The 18,431-nt window shown below is 37.8% G+C and overlaps 1 protein-coding gene across 1 annotated transcript in view; it reads right to left on the reverse strand.

Moving 5' to 3' along the window:
• SPAG17 (sperm associated antigen 17) overlaps window positions 1–18,431 on the reverse strand; it is a 221,319-nt gene that overhangs the window by 45,979 nt on the left and 156,909 nt on the right. The window contains 2 exon segments of the mRNA XM_024764900.1: window positions 1,345–1,533; window positions 16,833–16,987. Coding sequence (XP_024620668.1) covers window positions 1,345–1,533; window positions 16,833–16,987 — 344 coding nt within the window.

The following is an 18,431-nucleotide window of genomic DNA, read 5'->3' on the forward strand; positions in this document are numbered from 1 at the left end:
TAGAATAATGTTTGGCTTGCATGTTTCAACTCAGAGGGTTTGGGCTTTAGGTTTCAATTTCAATTTCTTGCACACTGAAATCTCTTAGCAGCCCGAACTCATGCTGTGAAGTTTCACTGACTTAGCACAGAAAAACTAAGTTGGATCAGGGCTTGTCTGCATCTCAAAGTTGGGGACTCTGTGGTACGGTTCCAAATCTAAAAAGTAACTTCACCACTCGCCGGACAACACATGAAATTCCACCGCTGGGTGAGGAGTGAAAAAAAAAGTGCCTAGAGAAGGGGCTGGCAAACATCTTTTTGTCAAGGGCCAGATAATAAATATTTTAGGGTTTGTTGGCTGTAGAGCTTCTGTTGCAACTACTCAACTCTGCCATTATATGCAAAAGCAGCCAGAGATAATATGTAAACAAATGAGCGTGGCTATGTTGCAGTAAAACTTTATAGTGACACTGAAATTTGAATTTCTTTTAATTTTTATGTGTCATGAAATATTCTTCTCCTTTTGATTTCCCCCAACCATTTAAAAATGTAAAATGCAGTCACTCTGCATTTTTAGCTCATGGGCCCATACAAACAAGTGGCCATGGTTTGCCAATGCCTGGCTTAGAGATAAGAGGAAGGACAGAGAAACAGAAGATGGAGCTCTACCACTGAATAGCTAAGCATCTCTCCAGGCTTCCCAACACCCCATCCTCAGCCCTACTGGAACCCTCACACTAACTGATAGCTCTCACTTTGGATTCTCTGCCTAGTTAAGCAGACTTGCCTGGTGCCCCATGTATTTTCTCTCACTTGAACCCAGATACAGAGCATTTATATCACTCTTCTTTGTTGGCATTATTTTTAGATGGTTAGTAACTTTTTTCCCTTTTGTTCTAATTACTTATTTGGCTTTAGCATTTCAACCATCCTCATTGTTGGACTTGCTATCTCCTAATGAAGTACACTTGAGAATTGAAGGTACTGACATTCATTGCTGCTGTCCAAAGTGTATTGGCAGTTAGTGGATAACTAATCCCAAGGCAGCTAAGATAAAATGCTATAGGGGAGCTCTCTCTCTTTTTTTTTTTTTCGGTACGCAGGCCTCTCACTGTTGTGGCCTCTCCCGCTGTGGAGCACAGGCTCCGGACGCGCAGGCTCAGCGGCCATGGCTCACAGGCGCCAACCGCTCCACGGCATGTGGGATCTTCCCGGACCGGGGCACGAACCCATGTCCCCTGTGTCGGCAGGTGGACTCTCAACCACTGCGCCACCAGGGAAGCCCAGCCGGGGAGCTCTCTTGTGTGAAATATCTCAAAAGCAAAGCCATAGCCTCTCTCTCCATAATAATGATGCACTTTACCTGAAAGGTGTTTCCTTCGGGATCCATGACCTCACAGATAACCTCTGATGTGTGCTTCATGATGTACCTGCTAGCTCTCAGCTGCTCACGTTTTTGAAAAGGATGGTATATATCACTGCTTGATTCATGGCAATATATAGCTGAACAGTCCCTATCAATATGAAGACAGCCTGTGTTTGGAGGTAACACCTGGAAGGGTAACAGGAAGAGAGATATTATTAAAAATTTCTTGTTTGATTTGAGGGACTTATAAAATCATTTAAGGAAAAAAATTATACATAGAACCCAGACACAAACTGTGTTTCCAGGAAGAAAACAAGAGAAGACTTAAGTTTTGGGAAGGACTACTTAATAAGGAGTCAAACTGATTAGGATATAATTGCTCCTGTGTCTCACATTTTGTCTACTCACTTTAATATTTCTTCCAAGTAATTGCTTTGTACCTTATTTCAGATGTTTAATATAAAATATTAAAAACATATTTTAACTTAAGTAAACACACTTGGCACTATTCAGAACAACTAGAATCCTTTTATGTTTTTCGGCAAGAAGCATCTCCAAGAGGGTAAAAGCTATGGGACAAATGCTTTTAGAAGCTTTTATTTATCGTTATTCCTATGGTGGCTGACACAGTCCTTAAGTAATAGCTTTTGTGTAATGACTTCTGGTTCAGATAGACTCTTTTTTTGAGATGTAATTCACATGTCATAAATTCACTTTTTTAAAGTGTATATGCAGTGGATTTTGTATATTCAAAAACTTGTGCAAACATTATCACTAACTCCATAACATTTTCATCACCCCCCAAAGAAACCCTGATGCCATTAGCAGTCACTCTGCATCACTCCTGACATTGACAACCATTGATCTGCTGTCTCTATGGATTTGACTATTTCAGACATTTCATATAAATGGAAGCACGTGACATGTGGCCTCTTCTGTCTGGCTTCTTTTACTTAGCATAATGTTTTCAAGATTCATCTATGTTGTAGCGTGTATCAATACTTCATTCTGTTTATTTTTCACCTGAGTTTAGATGTGTGAGATTTGGAAGTTTTTCTGCTAACATATCCAGACCTCCATAGATTCTGTCACTGAGCTCAAGCTTTTTCAATTTAGGTAGTTTGGGGAGATTTGAAACTGAAATCAAGCCTACATTTATTAAACTGAGGAACTCTTAAGTTCACAAATTCAGCCATTAAGCCCTCAATTTTCCCATCATTTGATTTGCAATTGTCCAGGACAAGTTCTCAAACAGCTGCCAGGGTTCAGTTCCTCAGCTCCAGATGGATCTTCCTCTTCATGTCCGTGTTTCTCTCTTCCCCCCTCTTCAAACTTAACTTTCCATGGTGGGGGCAGAGGGGGGAGAGGTGTCCCAGCCTGTGCAGCGAGGGCCATTGGAAGTGGTTGGCTTGTGGCAGATAGATCAAAACTACAATGAGGTATCACTTCACACAGGTCAGAATGGCCATCGCCAAAAGTCTACAAACAATAAATGCTGGAGATGGTGTGGAGAAAAGGGGACCCTCCTATACTGTTGGTGGGAATGTAAATTGGTACAACCACTATGGAGAACAGTATGGAGGTTCCTTAAAAAGCTAAAAATAGAGTTACCATATGATCCAGCAATCCCATTCCTGGGCATATATCTGGAGAAAACTATACTTCAAAAAGATACATGCACCCCAATATTCACTGCAGCACTATTTACAACAGCCAAGACATGGAAACAACCTAAATGTCTACCAGCTGAGGAATGGATAAAGAAGATGTGGTACATATACACAATGGAATATTACTCAGCCATAAAAAGAATGAAATAATGCCATTTGCAGCAACATGCATGGACTTGGAGATTATTATACTAAGTAAAGTAAGTCAGACAGAGAAAGACAAATATCATTTATATGTGGAATCTAAAAAAAAGATACAAATGAACTTACTAACAAAACAGAAACAGACTCACAGACTTTGAAAACAAACTTACAGTTATCAAAGGGGAAAGGTTGGAGGAGGGATAAATTAGAAGTTTGGGATTAATATATACACACTAATATATATATAAAACAGATAATAAACAAGGACCCACTGTATAGCACAGGGAACTCTACTCAATATTCTGTAATAACCTATATGGGAAAAGAATCTGAGAAAGAAAGAATATATGTATATGTATTCACCTTGCTGTACACCTGAAACTAACACAATATTTTAAATCAACTATACTCCAATAGAAAATTAAAATTAAAATGTAAAATAAAAATTGAATTAAAATCAATAAAATCTAAAAAAACTTCATTCTGTTTTATGGATAATATTCCATTATATGGATATATCAAATTTTGTTTATTCATGAGTTGATGGACATTGGAGTTGTTTTCACAGTCTTGTTATTATTAAAAATGCTGCAATCAACAACTGTGTATAAGTTTTGTGTGGCTATATGTTTAATTTCCCTTGGATATCTACCCAGGAGTAGAAATGCTGGGTTGTATGAGAACTCTATTTTTAATTTTTGGCGGAACTGCCAAACTGTTTTCCAAAGTGACTGCACCATTATACATTCTCATTAGCAATTAATGAGGGTTTTACATTTCTTCACATCCCCACTAACTCTTATTACTGTCTGTCTCTTCAATATTTTGGAAGAGTTTGTGAAAGACTGTTCAGTGTTAATTCTTCCATAGATGTTTGGTATAATTTACCAGTGAAACAATCTGGGCCTGGGCTTTGCTGTCTGCAATTTTTAAAATTATTAATTCAATCTCTTTACTCGTTTTAGGTCTATTCTGATATTTTATTTTTTCTCGAGTTACGTTAGGCAGTTTGTGCCTTTCCAGAAATCTATTTTATCTATATCTAATTTGTTGATGTATATTTGTTCACAGTATTTCTTTATAATCTTTTATATTTCTGTAAGGTTGGTAGTAATGTCTTCTCTTTCATTTTTAATTTTAGTAATTTGAGTCTTCTCTCTCCCCACCCCTTCTTTCTCCTTCTGTTTGTCTGTCTATCTCTCCCTGTAAGTCCAGCTAAAGATTTATCAGAGAACCAACTTCTGGTTTTGCTGATTTTTCTCTATTTTTTCATTTATTTCTACTCTAATCTTTACTATTTACTTCCATATGCTTGCTTTGGGTTTAGTTTGCCTTCTTTTTTCTAGTTTCTTAGGGTGGAAAGTTAGGTTATTGATTCAAGATCTTCATTTTTAATATGGGCATTTTGACATTTAAAGCTACATATATATATATATATATAATAGAGAGAGAGAGATTTAAAGATATATATATAGACATTTAAAACTATATATATAGCTTTTGCTGCTTCAATTAAGTTTTGGTATGTTAATTTTATTTTTAGTCATTTCAAAGTATTTTTAAATTTCCCTGTGATTTATTCTTTGTGTTATTTTTCATATATTTGTGCATTTCCCAAACTTCTTTTTGTTATTGATTCCATTATGTGTTATTTCATTCTGTTGTGGTAGGAGAACATATTTTGTATGATTTCAATCCTTTTTAATCTATTGAGACTTGTTTTGTGGTGTAACACGTGGTCTTTCCTGGACAATGTTCCATTTACACTTGAGCATAATGTATTCTATTACTGAGTGGAGTGTTCTATACATGTCTAGGAGGTCTGCATGGTTTATTCTGCTGATTAAGTCTTATTATTCTCTTGATCTTATGTATTCTTTTATCCATTACTCCAAGTGAGGTACTAATGTCTCCAAATATTGTTGAATTGTCTATTTCTCCTTTTAAATATGCCAATTTTTACTATTTAACTGGACATGTTAATTTGTATAGTGCACAACTCTGGAAATACGCATGTGTTTTGGGCTCTGTTGTTAGTGTATAATATGTTTGTAGTTGCCGTCTTCTTGATGGAGTAATCTGTTTATTATTATAACATACCCTCTTTGTTTCTTGTAATATTTTGTTGTAAAGTCTATTTTGTCTGATATTTGTATAGCCACTCAAGTTCCCTTTCAATTACTTATTGCAGGTATATATTTTTTATCCTTTTACTTTCAACCTATTTGTGTCTTTCACCATAAAGTGTACCTCTTGTTGACAGCATACAGTTGCACCATGCTTTGTAATCCATTCTTCCAATATCTGCATTTTGATTGGGTTGTTTAATCCATTTATATTTAATGTCATTACTGATTAGGTCAGATTTGAATCTTCCAAATTTCTATTTGTTTTCTTTTTCTTTTTTTTTTTAAACATCTTGATTATGGTATGATGGCTTTACATTGTTGTGTTAGTTGCTGCTGTATAACAAAGTGAATCAGCTATATGTATACATATATCCCCATATCCTCTCCCTCTTGCATCTCCCTCCCACCCTCCCTATCCCACCCCTCTAGGTGGCCACAAAACACTGAGCTGATCTCCCTGTGCTATGTGGCTGCTTTCCACTAGCTATTTTACATTTGGTAATGTATATATGTCAATACCATTCTATCACTTCATCCCAGCTTACCCTTCCCCCACCCCGTCCACTCAAGTCCATTCTCTACGTCTGTGTCTATATCCCTGTCCTGCCACTAGGTTCATCAGAACCATTCTTTTTTTTTTAGATTCCATGTATATGTGTTAGCATATGGTACTTGTTTTCTCCTTCTGACTTACTTCACTCTGTATGAAAGACTCTAGGTCCATCCATTTCACTACAAATAACTCAATTTCATTTCTTTTTATGACTGAATAATAGTCCATTGTAATATATACGCCACATCTTCTTCATCCATTCATCTGTCGATGGACACTTACCTTGCTTCCAAGTCCTGGCTATTGTAAATAGAGCTGCAATGAACATTGTGGTACATGACTCTTTTTGAATTATGGTTTTCTCAGGGTATATGCCCTGTAGTGGGAAGGCTGGGTCATATGGGAGTTCTATTTTTAGTTTTTAAAGGAACCTACATGCTGTTCTCCATAGTAGCTGTATCAATTTACATTCCCACCAACAGTGCAAGAGGCTTCCCTTTTCTCCACACCCTCTGCAGCATTTATTCTTTGTAGATATTTTGATAATGGCCATTCTGACTGGTGTGAGGTGATACCTCATTGTGGTTTTGATTTGCATTTCTCTAATGATTAGTGATGTTGAGCATCCTTTCATATGTTTGTTGGCAATCTGTATATCTTCTTTGGAGAAATGTCTTTTTAAGTCTTCCACCCACTTTTGGATTGGGTTGTTAGTTTATTTGATATTGAGCTGTATGAGCTGCTTGAATATTTTGGAGATTAATCCTTTGTCAGTTTCTTCATTTGCAAATATTTTCTCCCATTCTGAGGCTTGTCTTTTCATCTTGTTTATGGTTTCCTTTGCTGTGCAAAGCTTTTAAGCTTCATTAGGTCCCATTTGTTTATTTTTTATTTTATTTCCATTACACAAGGAGGTGGGTCAAAAAGGATCTTGCTGTGATTTAAGTCATAGAGTGTTCTGCCTATGTTTTCCTCTAAGAGTTTGAATAGTGTCTGGCCTTATATTTAGGTTTTTTTTTTTTTGGTATGCGGGCCTCTCACTGTTGTGGGCTCTCCCATTGCAGAGCACAGGCCCCGGACGTGGAGGCTCAGTGGCCATGGCTCACGGGCCCAGCCACTCGGCGGCATGTGGGATCTTCCTGGACCGGGGCACGAAACTGTGTCCCCTGCATCAGCAGGAGGACTCTCAACCACTGCGCCACCAGGGAAGCCCACATTTAGGTTTTTAATCCATTTTGAGTTTATTTTTGTGTATGGTGTTAGGGAGCCTTCCAATTTCATTCTTTTACATGTAGCTGTCCAGTTTTCCCAGCACCACTTATTGAAGAGGCTGTCTTTTCTCCATTGTATATCCATGCCTCTTTTATCAAAGATAAGGTGACCATATGTGAATGGGTTTATCTCTGGGCTTTCTATCCTGTCCATTGATTTATATTTCTGTTTTAGTGCTAGTACCATACTGTCTTGGTTACTGTAGCTTTGTAGTATAGTCTGAAGTCAGGAAGCTTGATTCCTCCAGCTCTGTATTTCTTTCTCAAGATTGCTTTGGCTATTCGAGGTCTCTTGTGTTTCCATACAGATTGTCAAATTTTTTGTTCTAGTTCTGTGAAAAATGCAATTGATAGTTTGATAGGGATTACATTGACTCGGTAGATTGCTTTGGGTAGTATAGTCATTTTCACAATGTTGATTCTTCCAATCCAAGAACATGGTATATCTCTCCATCTGTTTGTATCATCTTTCATTTCTTTCATCAGTGTCTTATAGTTTTCTGCATACAGGTCTTTTGTCTCAAGTAGGTTTATTCCTAGGTATTTTATTCTTTTTGTTGCAATGGTAAATAGGAGTGTTACCTTAATTTCTCTTTCAGATTTTTCATCATTAGTATATAGGAATACAAGAGGTTTCTGTGCATTAATTTTGTATCCTGCTACTTTACCAAATTCATTGATTAGCTCTAGTAGTTTTCTGGTAGCACCTTTAGGATGCTCTATGTATAGTATCATGTCATCTCCAAACAGTGACAATTTTACTTCTTCATTTCCCATTTGGATTCTTTTTATTTCTTTTTCTTCTCTGATTGCTGTGGCTAAAACTTCCAGAACTATGGTGAATAACAGTGGTGAGAGTAGGCAACCTTGTCTTGTTTCTGATCTTAATGGAAAACGTTTCAATTTTTCAACATTGAGAACAATGTTGGCTGTGGGTTTGTCATGTATGGCCTTTATTATGTTGAGGTAAGTTCCCTCAATGCCTAGTTTCTGGAGAGTTTTTATCATAAATGGATCTTGAATTTTGTCGAAAGCTTTTTCTGCATCTATTGAGATGGTCATATGGGTTTTCTCCTTCAATTTGTTAATATGGTTTATCACATTGATTGATTTGCATATATTGAAGAACCCTTGCATTCCTGGGATAAACCCCACTTGATCATGCTGTGTGATCCTTTTAGTGTGCTGTTGGATTCCGTTGCCTAGTATTTTGTTCAGGATTTTTGCATCTATGTTCACCAGTGATATTGGCTGTAGTTTTCTTTAATTGTGACATCTCTGTCTGGTTTTGGTATCAGGGTGATGGTGGCCTCGTATAATGAATTTGGGAGTGTTCCTCCCTCTGCTATATTTTGGAAGAGTTTGAGAAGGATAGGTGGTAGCTCTTCTCAAAATATTTGATAGCATTCGCCTGTGAAGCCATCTGGTCCTGGGCTTTTGTCTGCTGGAATATTTTCTTTTTTTAAAAACATCTTTATTGGAGTATAATTGCTTTACAATGGTGTATTAGTTTGTGCTTTATAACAAAGTGAATCAGTTATACATATACATATGTCCCCATATTTCTTCCCTCTTGCATCTCCCTCACTCCCATCCTCCCTATCCCACCCCTCTAGGTGGTCACAAAGCACCGAGCTGATCTCCCTGTGCTATGCGGTTGCTTCCTCCTAGCTATCTATTTTACGTTTGGTAGTGTATATATGTCCATGCCACTCTCTCACTTTGTCACAGCTTACCCTTCCCCCTCCCCATATCCTCAAGTCCATTCTCTAGTAGGTCTGTGTCTTTATTCCCGTCTGGCCTCTAGGTTCTGCATGACCATTATTTTTATTATTATATTTTTTAGATTCCATATATATGTGTTAGCATACGGTATTTGTTTTTGTCTTTCTGACTTACTTCACTCTGTATGACAGACTCTAAGTCCATCCACCTCACTACAAATAACTCAATTTCGTTTCTTTTTATGGCTGAGTAATATTCCATTGTATATATGTGCCACAAATCACAGTTTCAATTTCAGCACTTGTGATTGTTCTGTATATATTTTCTATTTCTTCCAGATTCAGTCTCGGAAGGCTGTGCTTTTCTAAAAATTTGTCCATTTCTTCCAGGTTGTCCATTTTATTGGCATATAGTTGCTTGTAGTAATCTCTCATGATCCTTTGTATTTCTGCAGTGTCAGTTGTTACTTCTTCTTTTTCATTTCTAATTCTGTTGATTTGAGTCTTCCCTCTTTTTTTCTTGATGAGTCTGGCTAATGGTTTATCAATTTCTTTATCTATTCAAAGAACCAGCTTTTAGTTTTATTGATCTTTGCTATTGTTTCCTTCATTTCTTTTTCATTTATTTCTGATCTGATCTTTATGATTTATTTTCTTCTGCTAACTTTGGGGTTTTTCTGTTCTTCTTTCTCTAATTGCTTTAGGTGTAAGATTATGTTGTTCATTTGAGATTTTTCCTGTTTCTTGCAGTAGGATTGTATTGCTATAAACTTCCCTCTTAGAACAGCTTTTGCTGCATCCCATAGGTTTTGGGTTGTCATGTTTTCATTGTCCTTTGTTTCTAGGTATTTTTGATTTTGTCTTTGATTTCTTCAGTGATCTCCTGGTTATTTTGTGTAGCCTCCATGTGTTTGTATTTTTTTTACAGTTTTTTTTTTCCTGTAACTGTTATCTAGTCTCATAGCGTTGTTGTTGGAAAAGATACTTGACATGAATTCAATTTTCTAAATTTACCAAGGCTTGATTTGTGACCCAAGATATGATCTATCCTGGAGAATGGTCCATGAGCTCTTGAGAAGAAAGTGTATTCTGCTGTTTTTGGATACAATGTCCTATAAATATCAATTAAGTCCATCTTGTTTAAAGTGTCATTTAATGCTTGTGCTTCCTTATTTATTTTCACTTTGGTTGATCTGTCCACTGGAGAAAGTGGGGTGTTAAAGTCTCCTACTATGATTATGCTACTGTTGAATTCCCCTTTTATGGCTGTTAGCATTTGCATCATGTACTGAAGTGCTCGTATGTTTGGGTGTATAAATATTTACAATTGTTATATCTTCTTCTTGGATCGATCCCTTGATCATTATGTAGTGTCCTTCTTTGTCTCTTGTAATAGTCTTTATTTTAATGTCTATTTTGTCTGATATGAGAATTGCTACTCCACCTTTCTTTTGATTTCCATTTGCATGGAATATGTTTTTCCATCCTCTCCCTTTCAATCTGTGTGTTTCCTCAGGTCTGAAGGGGTCTCTTTAGACAGCATATATAAGGGTCTTGTTTTTGTATCCATTCAGTCAGTCAGTGTCTTTTGGTTGGAGCATTTAATCCATTTACATTTAAGGTAATTATCAATATGTATGTTCCTATTACCATTTTCTTAATTGTTTGGGGTTTGTTTTTGTAGCTCTTCTCTTCTCTTGTGTTTCCTGCCTAGAGAAGTTCCTTTAGTGTCTGTTGTAAAGCTGGTTTGGTGGTGCTGAATTCTCTTAGCTTTTGCTTGTCTGTAAAGGTTTTAATTTCTCCATTGAATCTGAATGAGATCCTTGCTGGGTAGAGTAACCTTGGTTGTAGGTCTTTCCCTTTTATCACTTTAAATATGTCCTGCCACTCCCTTCTGCTTTGCAGAGTTTTTGCTGAAAGATCAGCTGTTAACCTTATGGGGATTCCCCTGTAAGTTATTTATTGCTTTTCCCTTGCTGCTTTTAACATTTTTTCTTTATAATTAAATTTTGATAGTTTGATCAATATGTGTCTTGGCATGTTTCTCCTTGGATTTATCCTGTATGGGACTCTCTGCACTTCCTGGACTTGATTGACTATTTCCTTTCCCATATTAGGAAAGTTTTCAACTAATCTCTTCAGATATTTTCTCAGTCCCTTTCTTTTTCTCTTCTTTTTCTGGGACCCCTATAATTCGAATGTTGGTGCATTTAATGTTGTCTCAGAGGTGTCTGAGACTGTCCTCCATTCTTTTCATTCTTTTTCTTTATTCTGCTCTGTGGTAGTTATTCCCACTATTTTATCTTCTAAGTCACTTATCCATTCTTCTGCCTCAGTTATTCTGCTATTGATGTCTTCTAGAGAATTTCTAATTTCATTTACTGTGTTGTTAATCATTGTTTGTTTGCTCTTTAGTTCTTCTAAGTCCTTGTTAAACGTTTCCTGTATTTTCTCCATTCTATTTCCAAGATTTTGGATCATCTTTACTATCATTACTCTGAATTCTTTTTCAGGTAGACTGCCTATTTCCTCTTCATTTGTTTGGTCTGGTGGGTTTTTACCTTGCTCCTTCATGTGCTGCGTATTTCTCTGTCTTCTCATTTTGCTTAACTTACTGTGTTTGGGGGTCTCCTTTTTGCAGGCTGCAGGTTTGTAGTTCCTGTTGTTATTGGTGTCTGCGCCCAGTGGGTAAGGTTCGTTCAGTGGGTTGTTTTGACTTCCTGGTGGAAGGGACTGGTGCCTGTGTTCTGGTGGTTGAGACTGGATCTTGTCTTTCTGGTGTGCAGGACCACATCCAGTGGTGTGTTTTGTGGTGTCTGTGAACTGATTATGACTTTAAGCAGCCTCTCTGATAATGAGTGGTGTTGTGTTCCTGTTTTGCTAGTTTTTTGGCATGGGGTGTCCAGCACTGGAGCTTGCTGGTCGTTGGACCTGTGTCTTAGCATTGAGATGGAGATCTCTAGGAGGGTTCTCACTGATTGATATTACAAGGGGCCGGGAGGTCTCTGGTGGTCCAATATCCTGTCCAGAGAGCTCAGGCCTGTCCGGTGTCAGGCCTGAGCTCTCCCACCTCAGAGGCTCAGGCCTGATGCCCGGTCAGAGCACCAAGACCCTTTCAGCCACATGGCTTGATGAAGAATGCTGCAACATGATGATCGCATGAATGGAAGTCTCTGTTTGTTTTCTATATGTCTTATGTCTCTGGTTTCCCCTCTATTCATCCATTACTGCTTTCTTTTGTTTTAAATAGATATTTTGAAGTGTGCCACTTCAATTCCCTTGTTTCTTTTATATATATTTTTGAGTTGTGTTCTTAGTTTTTCTTGGGTATTACAAACATCTCAATTTATAACTATCTAGATTAAATTGATACTAAGAATTTCAATATTGTACAAAATCTTTGCTCCATATAGCTCTATTCCTCTGCCCTTTATGTTATTATTGTCAAAAATTTCATCTTTATACATTATAAGCACATAAATATACTTTTATAATTATTGCTTTATGCATTTGCCTTTTAAATCCAAATGAAAAGAGAGTCACAAAAATACATCTATACTGTCTTTTATATTTACCTATGTAGTTACCTTTAACATTGCTCTTTATTTATTTGTGTGTATTTGAGTTACTGTGCAATGTTCTTTCATTTCAGCCTGAAGGATTCCCTTTAGATTTTCTTGTAGAGGATGTCTAAGAGCAATGAATTCTCTCAGTTTTTGTTTTTCTGGAACTATCTTGATTTTTTCATTTTAGAAAGATAATTTTACTGAATGAGTTTTTGTTGATGATCTTTTTCTTTAAGCATTTTGAATATGTCATCTCAGTGCCTTCTAGACTCCATAGTTTCTGATGAGAAATCAGCTATTAATCCTATTGGAGATCCCTCATATTTGATGAGTCTCTTCTCATTACTTTCAAGATTCTCTCTTCATCTTTGACAGTTTGATTATGATGTGTTTAGGTGTGGATCTCTCTGAATTTATCCTACTTGAAGTTTGTCGAGATTCTTGCATGTATAGACAGTTTTTATCAAATTTGGGAAGTTTTAAGCCATTATTTCTTCAAATATTTCTGCCCTTCTCTCTTTTCCTTCTCAGACTCTCATTATGCATGTGTTAGTATGCCTTATGGTGTTCCACAGGTTTCTGAGGCTCTGTTCATTTTTCTTCATTTTTTTTTTCTCTCTCTTCCTCAGATTGGTTAATCTCAACTCACCTATTTTCAAGTTTGCTGATTATTTCCTCTGGCAGCTAAAATTTGATGTTGAGCTTCATTAGTAAATTTTTCATTACAGTTATTATGCTTTCCAACTCCAGAATTTCTATGTGGTTCTTTTTTTACAAAAAATAATTTCTATGTATTGATATTCTATACTTGACGAAAAACCATTCTCATACTTTGCTTTAGGTCTTTATGCAAGGTTTCTCTCAGTTTTTTAAACATAACATCTGACTTAAATTTCTTTGTCTATTTAAGTGCAAAGTCTGGGTTTCCTCAGGGGTAGTTTCTATTGATTGCTTCCTCCTTCCCCATCCCTGTTTATGGGTCATAATTTCCCTTTTTCCCCCCATGTCTCATAATTTTTTGTTGAAAACTGGACATTTCAAGTAGTATAATGTACAACTCTGGAAATTAGATCGTTTCCCCAGGGCTTGTTATTGTTGCTTTGTTGTTGTTGCTGTTTATTCAGTGATTTCCCTGAAGTATTTTTTTAAAGTTTGTATTTATTGTCGAGTGGGCCTAACATGTTTGTTTGGTTGCTTAGAGGTCTGCTCATAACTGGGCAGATATTTTCTTAAGTACTTTACACTAATACGTCTTTCAGCTTCTGCCGAGGGCTCCGTTTGCATATTGACGTATTTTTTCAGTGCTCTAGCAGGAAGTTTGTAATTCCACCTTAGCTTTGTAATTCCGCCTTAGTTTCACTCCCTGCTTGTGCAGAGCCTCTTGATCAGCAAGAGGGAAAGATCAGGGCTTTCTTTTATGGGCATACACCCAGCCCTGCACTTGAGTATGGCTTTCCAGATTCCAGGGAATATGTCAGAGCTTTTCAAAGCCCTCTGTGGACTTCTCGTTCCACGTCTTTTCCTTTAAACTCTTTTGTTCAGCCTCTTGTTTGTTATTGCCACTTCGGTGGCTATAATGTTAAATAATTACCTCTGTTTGGGGAAAAGGCTGTTTTTAGGGAGTGAGCTCAGAGTCGGATCAAATAAAGACAACCCCTGTGAGTGGATGTTTCCAGGGAACGGCCAGACAGCTCAAACACTGACAATATTTTGTGGAGCTCTAAATCTTTTCTTCTTCTTTCAGTGGCTGCTGGCTTGCTGGCTTTCACTGCTATTTTGCATGTGAGAGTGTTGATTTTCATGGCTACCATGGAGCTGGGGGAGGGGAGGGGAATATGGCAAGTGAAATCACCACAATTCTTGCTGTTCTTCCCAAGATTCAGTCTTTTTTTTTTTTTTTTGTCTTTAAATAAACAATTCTCAGAATATTTTAATCCTTTGGTTAATTTCTAGACTTCTGAAAAAGTTGATTTTGACAATACTTCCAGGTTTCTAGTTGTTTTTAGGGAGAGTAGATTTTCAGAAGTCCTTACTCCACCCTTCTGGAAGTTTCTCATATTGACTCTTCACCATTCCCTAGGCCCAGAGAACTCCACTGGACCTTGATGAGTTCTGAGGCTTCTCTGTGGTTTCAGGTACATTTTAGAGTAGGCACTGGTGGCTGGTTAAATTTTCAATTTTCCCAGCCTCCACAGGTCCTCATCAGAATGGATCCAAACTGTCAGATTGACTGTAATTTACGGAAAGCTGCTCTGGACAGAAAAAGATGGCCTATAACTTCCACAATTAAGACATACCATAGGTGAAGGAACCATATAGAAGAGCCAAAAAGAAAACCTATAAAAAGGAGATGCTCTGCCTTCTAGGAAGTTAATCTGGAGAAACAGCTGTGCTGAAGCATAGAGACTCAACATAAAAAATACAGCAATGACTCATATATGTATGTATGTTAGCAAATAAAATTCTCATGGTTTTACATACCTATACTGCTCAGAATTTACTATAAATTTGCCTCTTTCAACTGATTTCACACACTGAGTAGAGGACAAGGCGCCCTTCATTATGATGTTTGTTTGTGGTAGTACTGATAAAGACAAGGACTTTTAAAGTCCTTTTCACTAGTATTCCTAAGAATGCTTCTTACATTTCTCTATCTTCCCCCAAAGGAGTCAGGATCAGACTGGTATAGAAGAGTAGTCAAAAGCTTAGTCTAGCACACACACACACATACACAGACACACCTTTCCCCAGAAAGACAGTAGGTCTTCTGGTCTAGGGAAAATGGTTTTAGTTCCTAAACCCAGGGATAGAGAAAGATTTCCCATGGGAGATAACAGACCCATTATTTGTCATCTTGTCTTCTTGAAATCCTCCAGCTGGGTGGATGTTCCCACCCCCACTTGTGGCACATTATAATCATAGAAGATAACAATTGTTACACCTAACTCCTTTTTGATGTTTTGAATAATCTTTCTAGTGCTGCCAAGGTACAATAGTGACCAATATCAAGCTCTACTCTCCCTTTCATACGTTGCCTAAAATCCGGCCTCCCTCATCACACTGCCCAATGTTCTCATGCTGGTGAGTGAGGAAATAAGTGACAAATGTGCCAAGTCCAACAGAGGACAGGCAGAAGGTATTTTTGAATGCCAGCTTTCAACTCTATAAAACCACAAAATTACAAAATAGGTGCAGCTAAACTTACTTAGGGTTTTTTTTTTCCAGTTGGAAACTAAGATAGGTGTGTTTCTCAATAAGGAGCAATCAAGGTTGATCCTTCCTTAGTCTGTGTTTCAGGAGATTGGGCAAACAAGCGGCTATACAATAGTGTCAGGCACTGAAGGTCTCCAAGTTGGATCTCCTTTCTGTTACATCTCTTCGTTCAGTGGTAACTGTCATTGGTGCTAAAATTCCTTTGCCCCCATAGTTGTAACGATTAGAGTCTGGGGCCATGATAAAAATAAGGCCTCGTCACAGCATCTTAGGAGAGTCTCATCATATCTGGTAGGACATATGATACTGGCATATGGATGCTACCTAAAAAATTGGATATTCTGAATGCTATACAGGAAAAAAAGCATCCCCTTCTCCAACTGCAACATTTCACAGTCATCTCTCACTTTCAGCACCTTCCTTGCTACACAAGGATCTGCACAGGGTAAAGAGGGGGTAGGATAACATTAGCGTGAGAGATGGGAGGGATAAACTGCCTTCAACAGCTTTCACAGAAACAAACATTTGTCACTGAGGTCTTTGTCCATCATCTTCTAGCTTCGAGCTCTCAGTATCCTATGACCTTAGATGTGACACCATGGCAATTGTGTTCCTTCTCCAGCAAGTGGAAAGGCAAAGGCAAATCCTTCTAAGACTGAAGGGACTGCAGGCTGAACCCGGGTGATTGTGTTTAATGGGGAAATGCAAGGAGGCAGAGGAGTTTCTAACAATGCTCCTCCCCAGCCCTCCAAAGACAAAGCTGTGCTTTAGCTGGGCTAGCTGTCTTTCCATCCTGTGGGGACATGAGGTAGAGTGGGGACAGACTGGAGGTGGGAAGGATGGGAGAGAGAGAATGAATAAGAGGTGGCAGGAGGTGAAGCTGGTCTGGTAGGGACAGGCCAGCACCGAATGCTTCTAACACCCACAGTGCCCATCACCTACCACATAAAGGATCCCCAGCAAATACACTCTGGTTTATAAGCTTGATCCCCAAATACCCAAGAACTTAAAGACAAGCAGGACTATGTTTTCCTGGAGTGGATTGTAAAAAGGTGAATAAATGAAAAGAGATTGAGAAGTGTGTTCTCGTATCCACTGAGACAAGAGAGCAACAATTGTGCATGTGGCAGGACTGTTCACTGCCCCCCGAGGAGTGGGTTTTCTTAGTCAAATTGACACTTACCTTTGGCACCCCTCATCCTCCCCCAGACCCACCTGGTACGTTCCCTGTGGCTTTGCGATGATAGACGTCCCATCCCCAAAGGTGGTGCAGCAGCTACTGTCCTCGCAGTTGGTGATGACAGTGGCGTAGTGTGAACTTTCAATCTGCATGCACTTCACCTGCCTGGTGATCCTCTGAGGACCTTCGTCTGTGGGCAAATGCAAGGGAAGCAGGTCTGATAGGATGCACACATAGGGAACATGCCTGCCGGCTGACTCTGACTGTGCTCCTGCCTCCTGGCTACCTGGACTCGAAGTCAAGATCCAGTGTTGAGAACTCACTCCATGGGGCTGGAGTATGGGCTACTCTCTATGTCAATGCAGTCATATTTCCAGAATATCTCTTAATTTAGTATGCTCTTTTGTTCTCACCATTCTTTTTATTTTGAGAAATTGAAAACATCCGGAAAAGCACAAAATATAATTTAACTATTCATGCTCACTAATCAAAATTAACACTTATTAATATTTTGCCATATTTGCTTCATTTTTCATATGTACATAAGAGAAAAATACAGATAAAGTTGAAGTTTACTGCTCTCCTTATCTCTGGGTTTATTCCTTTTTCTCACAATCCATTTTTATACTTTTATATAAATGTATGTATCAAAAACAACATATAGTATTTTGTGTACTTTAAATTTGCATAAGTTATATATTACTCTATGTATCATTCTATACCTGAATTTTTAACTTAACAATGTTTTGAGACATTTAGCCATCTTGATATATATGTGTGTGTGTAAATAGGTGCATGTATGTGTGCGCTTCATTCCTTTTAATTGCTATATAGTACTCCTTTGTAAGCATATACCACATTTTATTTTTCTATTCCACTGTTGATGGACATTTGTTTTCCCAATATTTTAATATTAAATTTGGTGTTGCAAGTAGCACCCCTATACCTGTTTCCTTGTTCAAATGTATAAGAGTGTCTTTCTATATATATCCAGAAGTAGAGTTAGTGTATCGTATGATATGCACATTTTCAATTTACCAGATATTTAAAAATTGCCCACCCAAGTGGCTCTTTTAATTTTCACTCTAACTAGCAGGGTGGAAAGATTCCTCTTTTTCCAGTCACTTGCCCATTTGTTGCACTTAATTTGGCAATGAAGCATTTAAACTCTGGAATTAAAGAAAAGTGAGTCGGAATAATTTTTATTTAAAAATCGTTTTTAAACTTAGCTTAGGAAGGGTGGTAGGCTTTTAGATAATATGAAAGACTCTGGTTCATTAGTAGCTGCAGCTGGCTTTTCTCTTATATCACCTTTCTGATAATGAGAATTGTCAGAAAGGATTGAAGGAGGACCTACCTGAGGTCACCTATGTATGCAAATTAGATTCCTTAAGGATCAAAGGAAACAGGTCTGAGATCTAATGTGCGGGACAGTTGAGTCATGATTATTAACTTTCAGTTGCTACCAATCCAGGCTGTAAGTTTTCAGTGGTAAAAATGGAAAAGGCACTATTACTCTCCATCAGCCAACTAGAGCTGTTATCACTTCCACGTCAGCTGAGGATAAAGATCATAATAAAGGGCCTCATTTGGATTGCGTGAGTATTCTTTGGTTGATGTGAATTCTTCAAAAA

Source organism: Neophocaena asiaeorientalis, unplaced genomic scaffold (genome assembly GCF_003031525.2).
Source record: "Neophocaena asiaeorientalis asiaeorientalis breed wild unplaced genomic scaffold, Neophocaena_asiaeorientalis_V1.1 scaffold62, whole genome shotgun sequence".
Lineage (NCBI taxonomy): Eukaryota > Metazoa > Chordata > Mammalia > Artiodactyla > Phocoenidae > Neophocaena > Neophocaena asiaeorientalis.